This window comes from Rhinolophus sinicus, chromosome 1 (assembly GCF_057876585.1).
Source record: "Rhinolophus sinicus isolate RSI-liver-muscle chromosome 1, RSI-T2T, whole genome shotgun sequence".
Lineage (NCBI taxonomy): Eukaryota > Metazoa > Chordata > Mammalia > Chiroptera > Rhinolophidae > Rhinolophus > Rhinolophus sinicus.
This window is the reverse complement of record NC_142501.1, coordinates 119,137,215-119,148,617: the sequence shown is the minus strand read 5'-3', so window position 1 is coordinate 119,148,617 and position 11,403 is coordinate 119,137,215. Positions and strand designations below refer to the sequence as shown.

The following is an 11,403-nucleotide window of genomic DNA, read 5'->3' as shown; positions in this document are numbered from 1 at the left end:
TTTTATAAATAATTCTATTCCTTTAAAAAAGGACAGTTAAATTTTAAAGACAGATTTTTCTTGAAAGTACAACACATACACTGGTCTCAGAACAAAATCACTATGCTCCTAACTGGTCTTTTCCTATTTCTGTCCTCGCCATGTCATCTGAAAGATAGAAAAACCAGTGGTTCCTTTTCGTTGGAATTGTTCCATCTGGTATTTTTGTATCTAACAAATAAAAAGCACAGACTAATATAGTATCAGTTTTAAGTATTTATCATTTATAAGCATACTAACGTAATAGATAAAAAATGTATATGCACTGTAGTAAGGGGAGCTTTTTCATTTTCTATTCTTTGACTTTCACAGGGCAAAAGCAACTAAGAAATATGTAACTGATTTTGCAGCATGAAGGATATCAAAATAAAATGGGAAAATAATACATGTGTCATTGGTAAATAGGAATTTATCAAAAGACAAAGAAAAAAATGCAATATGACTTGGGGAAAAGTGTATCAGTTAAACTAGAATATTCAAATTGGAATGAAGATTACAATCTGACAATATTTATCAAAAAGCAACAGATTAAATCGTTTTAATGTAAAGTTTGAATTCAATTTTAAAAATTACTATTTGAGGGCAACATACTCTAAAGTCAGGAAAACACAATACAAGGGAAAACACTTACATTGAAGATGGTGCTTTAAACTTGAACCTATAACATTGGTCACCATTAAGATTCCTTGCCAAAGATGGACTCGTTTGTCAAAAGAGAAAGCAAACAAGTTATTGTTACCTGACTACAATAGTCTTAGAAAATACAAATTAAATTTTCATTTATGGTATGAAACCTGTTACATCAATTCATTTAATATGATGCTCAACTCAATTTTTCAGTTATTTAAATAATAGAGTTAAATAATTATATAGCACAACCAGGAAAATTATAAATATTTAAGATTAAAATGTCAGTGGAAAACATTTCATATGGATTAAAAGAAAAGCATTCATTCAAAAATACTCCCAAATAGGAAGCCAACATAATTCCATTAGAACTTTAAACGAGAGAGAATGAGCAGCCCCATCATCCAATTTGAAAGATAAGAATAAATATTCAAACTGTTAAGCAAAGCCGGCAATACTGATTACTTTGAAACATCTACTTATATCCATTTTAATGAAGAATTAAAGGATACAATGAGCAGATTAGTAGTGGGATAAGACAGATGAATCAATTTTTTTATATCCTAAATAATTACAAGAGACTTTGAAAATGTAGTGTTATTCATGGTTTCTTTCCAGTTTAAAAATTTCTATCCATTGCCTCTATCTTTGGTGTCACTGCCACCAATGAACACAGTATACAGCTTATAAACCTAATTAACTATTTTCAACTAGGAAAAAATAAATCAACATTGTCTTTCAAAATAAGATATAAAGAACATGACCCTACCTAATTTTGTCTCATGGTCCCACAATATTCTCAAATGTCATGCCGAAATGTAAAAGTTTAAAAGGGAACATCATTTGCTATAACCGCACCAAAAATTTAGCTACTGTATGCTGGTATGATGACAGCTAGTAGTATGCAGAGGCTACAGAAAGACAAAAGATACAAGTGTTTAGCTCACAATTAGTCAAAGGAAGGTTCAGTTTAATGTGAAACTGAAACCTCGACAACACAATGCCTTCATGTAAATATTCTACAGCTTTGTTCTCTTGCAGTTGAAAAGGATAGTGTAATTATCTTAAATTTACACAAAACATTATGAAGCATGGTAGTTGTTCATGATTAAAATACAACAGCGATGTAAATTAATTTAAGTGTTAAATATATTCACATGATCACCGTCGTGATTCAAAATGGCCACTAATGAAGTTACACAGCAATATATGTACATAACAGTTGCCACAGCAGTTTTTGTAAGTTTTTGACTTTTTGCAGACCAGGTATTTTTATGAGACAAATAACCTTGTATCAATTCTTTCATATCATGAAAGGAATTTAAATGTCGTAAGTAGTTTCATTCCTCTGGGGGAGGGGGCGGGGAGAACCTCTCAAAAGTCAGTGCAAATTGAAGAGTTCTACTTTATTGAATATTTGAACTTGTTGACCACGACAGATTCCTACCAGCTGAGGATAAACAACCCTTAAGATATCAAAGACTCTCGTAACATTGTCAGCGGCATTTAGCAGGTATTTGCCACAAACCAGAATCCCAAATCCTATAGCAGAGCCTTCTGAGAATATGGTTGCTGTGGCTGAGGTGGTTGTTGACTGCCTCCTGGTTGAGGCAGCGGTGATGACGTTAAATTATAGTTTGGCACATGGGACATATTAGTTCCTGCGTTCTGGTATATCGTGACGTCCGCAGTAGCAGTAGCAGCAGCAGCAGGAGGTGGGCTGTACACTGAGGCTTGGTTGGGATACGCGTTTCCTTGAACAGAATTGACCATTGCACTGTGGAAGGGAAAAGAACAGTCAGTTAGATCAGTATTGATTACCTACCCATTTAGAGATAAACAGGAAAGCTACTCATTACACATTCACTGAATAAATATTTATTATATACCCATGAGGTGCCAAACATTGTTATTTTAGGCACTGGGATATCATCAAAAAAAAGAAGAAGAAAAAGTCCCAACCATCATGGAGCTTACATTGTAGTAGGAGAAAAAAAGTAACAAATAACTTTATAATACGTCAAGTGGTGATAACTGGTATGAAAAAAAATATAGGAGTACCAAGAGTTCCTAAGACAAGAGATTCTGGCTTATTCAGGGTGGTAGAAGAAAAAGATGTCTCAGATAAGGCAACATTTTTAAGCAGAGACCCGAAAAAAGTAAGAGGGAGTCCTATCGATTATCTAGAAAAAAAAGCTTATCAGGCAAAAAGAATGGCAAACACAGAAGCCTTTGAGAAGAGAAAATGCCAGGCATATTCAAAGACCAGAAAAGAGGCCACGAGAGCTGAAGCAGAGTGAGCAGAGAGGAAGGCAGCATAAGATAAAGTGATAGAATTAAAGGGAAGAGGAGCCTTAGAACATATAGTGCCTTACGGACCACAGCAAGGATTCTGGCTTATATTTCAGTGAGGTAGAAAGACACTGGTTGGTTTTGGACAGAAAACTGGTGCGATTTGACTTAGGTTTTAACAAGCTCACCGTGGGCCAAGGACAGAAGCAAGGAGACCTGACTGGAGGCTATTACAATTGTCCAGGTGAGAGCTGACAGGTGGGTCGAGCCATGGTGGCAAGGAGAGGAAAGGGTCAGATTTTGAAGGTATCGCTGTCAAAATTGGCTAGTGGGCAGGGTGGTCAAGAATGCCTGAGGTTTTAGACATGAATAACTAACTGGTCGAAATAACTGGTAGACTGGCCATTCACTAAAAAACAAAACAAAAACAAACACACAAAAAAACATCACACATGAAAGATAAGGACTAAAGTAAATTTGGGGAAGGAGAATCAAGTGAGGTACCTGTGAGGTTCACAAGAAAAGATGGTGAATAAGTGGTCAGCTATTCAACCTGGAGGCGAGTGGAGCGTTAGGACTAGAAATACACATACGGGAGGCATGAGCACACACCCACGGTTCAGAGTCAGGGATCTGAATGAGGTCCCCTCGGGAATGATACAGAGAAAAAAGCAGTCCACGTTCTGGGCCCTCGATCTCCAAGTCAGGAAGACAGAGGCAGTAGGCGAAGAAGCCTGCGGAGGGACAATAAGGTGGAAGGAAAACGAAGAGAGAATGGGCATGGTCAAGTGAAGAAAGTATTTCAAAAAGAAGTGACCATTTCCATCCAGCAATAGGGAACGCACCAGTCCTGGTGGATGGGGGGAGATGAAATCTTGACAACCTCTTTTATTTCCCTGAAAACACAGACGCAAATAGAAGCCCTTCCATCTACTCCCACCACCGCCACCACCGTTTATCAACTGCACCTACACCCATTCGTATGCTCTACCTTCCCTCCTGTAACTCATCTGCCGTCACTGCTCCCCTCCAAGGCATCCATTGCACCAAAAAACTTCCTTCAGAGTTGTTTTTATTCACTGTCTCTGCCTCTTCTCTTCCCATCCCCAGCTTTATATCTGAGTTTCTACTATACGTAAGACACTATCTAGTTTAGCTATATAAAGAGAAATACGAACAGCTTCAACAGAGACTTTTCTCCCACATGTCTATTAAAAATGTAAAACAAACTATACAACGGGCAATGGCCCAAAATTTTAAAATATTCCCTATTTCTAAACTTCTACTGCTAGGTTGTTTATAAATCAATTGCGGGTCAATTCAATGCTCTTCTACTTTGAACAAGTTAAACGAATTCATTATTATAATTGATGGTCTTTTGTGGATACCTTCCACCAACCAATATAACCACTGAGTAATGCTTCAAAAGCCTCACCCATTATCTTTCCATATGTATTACTTTCTGAGATAAAAAGTATTACAAGAAGTCAGATTTCATGCTGATTTACATCCATGCTATAGTAGAATGTTGAGACTAAGTGCTAAGCTCTGGAGCCAACATGCCTGGTTTTGTATCTTAGCTAAGTGGGACCTTACTCCTCCCTCCATGCCTCAGTTTCCTCATCTATAAAATGGGGCTAATAGTGTACTATTTCATATATTATTAGATAAGTGCATTAGTCCATGTAGAAAATATAGCATAGCACCTGACACTTTAAACATCCCATAAATGTTAGTCATTACTGTAATTTTCGCACTTTGTACTACGTTCCTCATCTCACCTCACAGTCCCACCATCCACCCACCCACTTGCCCAACGGCAAACTCCAGCAATTCCCTAATACTTTCTCTCTTATATCTGCTCTGCACTATCTTCCCCACCTTGTCACCCACATGCAACCACTTGCTAATCTCCTAAGTAACTTTTCCCATCTCTATCACTGTATCCAGCAGTTAGACACTCATTTCTTATCTAATATGCATAGTAGCTAGGCTTTTAACCTAGGTACTACGAGTTCCCCTATCCTACTGCCATTTAAAGCCCTGCATGGGCTTTCCCAGGTAAGAGCCAAGCTCCTTAACGTGGTATCAAGAACCATTCATTATCTTTGTCACTAACTCCAGTGTCTCTCCTACATCTCCCACCAGAGACCAATCCTTTAGTAACACTGTACTGCTGGCCATGTCCAACATGGAACACGTGTTTTCACAATGCTCCATTTTACTCATTCCATGGGGACCAAGCTACTTCACACCACTATATATTTGCTCGTGATAGAAAAATCTTTCTTACTTTCTTCCTCTAGGCTAAGAATAACTCAGCTTGAACATGGAAACCTTCCTGAGCCCTGAGGCTCCTAAAGCACCCTGCATGTACCTTCATCTGTGATTTATGTTGTAACTGCATATTTTTTGTGTGTTTGCCTCTACTAGCCGGTAAGCACACTGACACTAAGGAACTCTAAATCAGTGGCCGACTAATAAACCAGGGAGCCAAAAATACTCAACAGAGAAAGGACAGTCTCTTTCCTGAATGGTGTTGGGAGAACTGCACAGCCACATGCAGGAGAATGGGACTGGGGCCCTGTCTTACACCACTCACAAAAATGCACTGGAAATGGACTCAAGACTTAAATTTAAGACCTGAAACCATAAAACTCCTAGAAGAAAACACAGGGAAAAGGTTCCTTGACAGTGGTCTCAACAGAGAAAATATCTGCAAATCATATATCTACTGAGGAGTTAATATCCAAAGTATATAAAGAACTCAGGCAACTCAATAGCAAAGAAACTAACAATCAGATTTAAAATGGGCAGAGGAACTGAATACAGTTTTCCAAAGAAGACGCACAAATGGCCAACAGGTACATGAAAAGTTGCTCAATATTAATCATCAGGAAAATGAAATCAAAACCAAAATGAGACAATACCTCACACCTGTTAGAATGGCTATCACCATAAAGATAGGACACAAATGTTGGCGAGGATGTAGAGAAAAGGGAACCCTCATACACTGTTGCTGGGAATGTAAACTGGTGCAACCACTATGGAAAACAGTATGGTGGTTCCTCAAAACATTAAAAATTGAACTATCATATGATCCAGCAGTCCCACTGCTGAGTATATATCTAAAAGAACTGCAATCAGAATCTTGTAGCGGTATCTGCATCCCCATGTTCATCGCAGCATTATTCAAAACAGCCAAGATATGGAAACAACCCAAGCATCCACAAACTGATGAATGGATGAAGATGTGGTGTGTGTGTGGCGCACACACACGTGCACACACACGTGCACACACTACGGAATATTACTCAGCCATGTGAAAGAAGAAAATCCTGCTGTTTGTGACAAGTTGGATGAGATTTAAAGGTACTATGCTAAGTAAAATAAGCAAGAGAAAGATAAATACTATTATGACCTCACTTACATGTGGAATCTAAAAAAGTCAAACTAAGACACAGCAGAGTGATGGTGACTGGCGGTTGGGGAGTAAGGGAAATGGGGACAAAGAGTACAGACTTCCAGTTACAAGGTAAACCAGTTTAGAGATCTAATGTAGAGGATGGTGATTTTACCTTACAATACTGTATCATCCACATGAAAGCTACTAACAGAATAAACCTGAAATGTTCTCACCACAAGAAAGACATGGTAACTGTGAGGGGATGGAGGTGTCAGCTAATAGTACAGTAATCAATCTGCAACACATAAATGTATCATCACATCGTACACCTTAAACTTACACAATGTTATATGTCAATTATCTCAATAAAGCTGGGGGTGGGGACTAAATCACACTTGTATGTCAAGTGTCTAGCATAGTATCCGGCAGAATAAATGTGCAATAAATATTTGTTTAACAGAAGTAAACAAATAATAGACCAATAAGTACATGGCTTTGTTGCCGCAATACTATCATCGCCACCATTACGACAGGCAGGTTTAGGAAACTCCATCCATACCACCAGTGACACGTAAGTGTGGCAAAGATATAACCCTAGAACCAAAATTATATGTAAAACAATAAGAAACTGCCTCCTCGACATGAACTAGGGCAACTAAAACACCTGCCTACCAAAAATGGAAAAAACAATTTCCTCCTTGACCTTGACTTGCAATTAGAAAGCTTGAGTCAAATGTGCAGTAGACCTTCTATCAAGTATACTTCCAACCCCAATTCTCTTCCTTCTAATTTTGTTATCCTACATTTGCTTTGCCATCAATTCCCTCATTTAAACACAGACACACACACAAATTATTCTTACATATTTATAAATATATTTTATAAATTATATATTTTATACACTTATATATCCTTTTGAGACTTCACTCAAAGCCTTTGTAAAGCCCTTGCAGAGAATTTAAAAATATATCTTACTGGCTTAATGCAGCCATTGAAAGTGTCCCATCAACACTTAAACATTTATTTATCCAATATTTACTGAGTTGCTACCAGGTGTAAAAGTCCGTGCTACACAGTGTGGATGTAAAGGTGAAAGAGACTCAGCTCCAGGTCTCAAAATACGGTAACTCAGCGAGGACACAGACAAGTCTAAAGGCGATTACAAGACAGTACTCATTGTGCTGGGGTCTGTGACAGTGAGGAGGAACAGTGTTGGAGAGGTGGGAAGGCATTCTAGTAAAGACGCAGCTAAGAATGAACAAATAAATAGGAATTAGCCAAGCAAAGAGCACTAAAGGTTTCCAGGAAATGCTCTACACAGAGCACCTGTTCAAATGCATGTGTTTCTTGAGCGGTGACAGTGACAGCGACGGTGTGTCGGCAGAGTCAGATTCTGGAATACAGCACAGGCCCTGCGCCACCTGTCACAGCCCAACTGTGGGAGCAGACGGAGCCACCCCCAGAGAACAGCCACAAGTGTCACTGCTCGATAGCACGACATGATTAGAGCACCCACCAACAGATTCTCTCATTTACAAGGAAATTTCTCAAGGCCCTGAACTAAACAAGGGCCCAAGTAATCTCCAGGAACAAGGTAGGCAGACGTAATTTCAGAGGACCTGCTGAGAAGGAGGTAGCATTTCCGGATGACACAAAAACTTCTAAGAGGTTCCTACGTAACTCACACACACCGGCTGATTTCTCGACAATCCATAAGGCAGCACGCTTCTCTTCTCTCCATAGCTGCTCCCTACCTGTTTACTTATTTTCCATGTAAGTGTATTCATTTTCATCACATTTCAATTAAAAAAATAAAAAGTCCTGGGACAGAAAGAGTCATACCTACCATGTTCCCTGAGCTCCCTAAGGCAGTAGAGAGGCTGTGACCAGCCTCCTCATTATCGTCCTTCTTAAGGTCACCTCAGAATACCAGAGGTGACCACAAAATAATATCTGCAAATCCCCAAGCATCTCTGGAGCAAGACTCTTTTGAGGGCGAATAATATAACAGTAAGGGCAGTACAGAAACATCCCTGGGCAACTCCAATACTTAAGGAAAGGTTTCTAGAAACTGTGCCTGTGCCACCAAGGAACTTCTATCATGTGTCAGAACACCATGACTTCTAGAATTCCACACTGTGAACTCTTAAAGCCTATCTTTCATTGGTTTCAAGGGAAAGACTTCAGCTTAGAAGAAAAGGCATTTATATAATTATGAATTACAAGATATATAATCCTTTCACTACATGGTAGAGGGCAGTATACGTAAATGACCAAAACAATGAGCCTATCATTTTATATTCAGATATTCGCTCCTTGAAACACAGGGACAAATGGCTTTTGCACCGTCTCTTTTCAAATGGTTTATCTTGCTGTGATATACACTAAATTCCAATACAGGGAAAAAAGAAGGAAATAGTTTTCTTAAAGAGACAGCCTTCAACCATAAATTCTGAGGCAACAACAAAAAGTTAGATTTTATATGAAATTTGTGGAAAATTATAAATTATAGTCATCAAATCTAAGTCATCAAAGTCTTTAGCAAATATCATCATAGATTCAAATAAAAACAAAAACAAATTACGGCAGAATTAAAACCAGACTCCTGCAGTTCAATGCGTCAGTAAGAGGACTGACTGGCTTGCTGACTACACTGCAATACTGCAGGGGTCTGTGGGAACCTGCTCAGGACCCCAGAGAGGGCTGATCATACGGTATCCGTGATGCCGTCTACCCTGGATTTTTCTTGTCCGGTTCTCATGGTGACAGATGACCGGGGGCACTGAAGAGTTTTAACAACACTAACTCCAAACAATAGTCAATAATCAAATTACTTTGGGTAAGGAGCCTGGGTCGGCTGACTAGGAAGGGCTGGGTTTGCAGACGGTGGCACCGCTCCTTGGCTGAGAGAAGACAGCTGCTCTGGCGGAAGACTGTAGCTCTGGAGATGGCTCATCTGGGCATTCCCTGCCACCAGGTAAGCACCACTTTGAGGGGGCCCTGGATACACCTAGAACAGTTCATGATAGCACACATTAGATTTCCTAAGATTTTAATAGGCATGTCAAACTTTCTTTGTAGAGGCATTCAGTTACAAAAAGAACAACACTTACATCTCAGAAATCTTTTTGTTAAATTATTTCTGTTGACAGGCATTTAAAAAAAAACAAAACTTTTCAGTGAAGCTGGCTTCTGATGATTTTTCTTAGGTAAACATTAGCTAAACTTGTGCTTCCACACAGAAGCAGTGAAGGAACTTATCTTGAAACTTTATACTAATATAATCTTTTTCCATATTGATATTTTAAGTACTTCCCTAAAAGGAATTCCAAAGGATGTTTAAGAAGTGTCTTTGAATTGCTTTCTATCAAGAGACTACACTTGCTTATAGATATAATTTATATTTCCTAAATTACAGTTGACTGAATATAGAGTTAGCTTACTTTCTAAAGCACGGACCAGCAAACTGTTTTGTAAAAGTCCACATAGTAAATATTTTAGGCATTGTGGGCCATACCATCTTTGTCACATAGAAGTCAACTCATAGAGAAAACAGCCAGAAACAATGAGTGTATAAACGAATGAGAATGGCTGTGTTACAGTAAAAGTTTATTTGAAAAAACAGATGGGAGGCTGGATTTGTCCCTTGGGCCACTGAATGCCTACTCCTGCATCTAAAACTATACTTGTTTTAATCTAGAGACTGAAGTCTTAAATGCCTCAAAATCTTAAACACACATAAGTTTCGGTAATATTCATTAGATCCTTCCATTTCATGTTTGAAAACAGAACTCCACTGTCTATGCAGTCAGACTCTTACCAGCTATTAAGATAGTAACACAAGCATCAGGAGACAACACAAGCATCTTAGCACTTGTGTGAAGTCCTGAGAGACTCAGCAGGCATCAGAATCCAAAAGGTCTGTATTATAAAGGCGGCTATTCTAGTCCTCATAAATGCTTTTTTTCCCCCTACTTTGCAAATTGAACGTGAAGGTGTTTTTGTTTTTTTGGCTCAAGTGAGTGGGTGTCATCTAGTCCCACGTTACTCAGGCCTGCCTGCTTATTTTCAGGGTTCTGGCCCCTTATTTCAGTGGAAATGGACCACATTAAAAAAAAAAAGAAAAAAATTACCCTGTGCCACAATGCATGGAAAAATGGAGTCCTTGGCTCATTACTCCCTATACCCTTAACTTACTCAGTTTGTGGAAAAGAGGTTTTTTCAAATAGTTGCTTGGGGTAGATACAAGGAAAGGGCTTTGTATTGTACTACATGTGTTTTCATGTAATGACGGAGGAAAAATCCAGACTAAAGCAGCTCACTGTAAAACTGAAAATTACAGATATGCAGAAGAATTCAGTACTAATTTAGAAATTTTACTCAGATAAAAACTGCAGTTAACCAGATAATTACATGCGAAGCTTTAAAAATACACAGATGTTTGGGCCTTGCGCCTGAAGATTCTGATTCAATAGGTCGGAGGAAGGGCCAAAATGCATCTGTATTTTTTTAAAAAAAAGCTTGATGGCACCCCTGCAGAAAAAACAATAATAATAATAATAATAAAAGAACTATTTATATATTATAAATCGTATTTGTCAAGTAAAAAATTCTTTTAAACTTTATTTTTATTCTAAAAATTACTTTTAGAAAGTTTCACATTTTACAAAAACATAGCTAGCTATTCCAAATAATCTCATCTACATTAGAGAATCTAAAATGACATACTTGTATACTTGAGTTTTTAAAAGCTTACCTGAGAAGCAGAAACACCAGATGACTGCATATAATACTGCTGATTCTGTAATTTTGCATACATGGAATATACTGGGTCTTCATTCATTAACTTGGTATACAGTGAAAGTGCCTCCATCACTTTAACATTAAGTTCTGAGAGTTCTGAATGTTTTCTGAAATAGCATACAATAATTTGAAACATTATTATTTGAATAATACAATGTTCTAAATGATAATATATTAAAATAGCAAAAAAGTGGTATAAGTAGATATTATTAAAAATGTAACCTTCTGAAAGACAA

At 38.1% G+C, this 11,403-nt stretch overlaps 1 protein-coding gene across 2 annotated transcripts in view; it reads right to left on the bottom strand.

Moving 5' to 3' along the window:
- Window positions 1-548: 548 nt before the first annotated feature.
- Window positions 549-11,403, bottom strand: part of STAM (signal transducing adaptor molecule) — a 59,300-nt gene continuing 48,445 nt past the window's right edge. The window contains exons 12-14 of one of the 2 annotated variants that reach the window (XM_019752083.3): window positions 11,121-11,274; window positions 9,199-9,374; window positions 549-2,443 (exon numbers count right to left, since the gene is read on the bottom strand). In XM_019752083.3, coding sequence (XP_019607642.1) covers window positions 2,209-2,443; window positions 9,199-9,374; window positions 11,121-11,274 — 565 coding nt within the window. In that variant the 3' untranslated portion in view covers window positions 549-2,208. The remainder of the gene's footprint in view (window positions 2,444-9,198; window positions 9,375-11,120; window positions 11,275-11,403) is intronic. The other variant, XM_019752084.3, reaches the window with a different exon arrangement.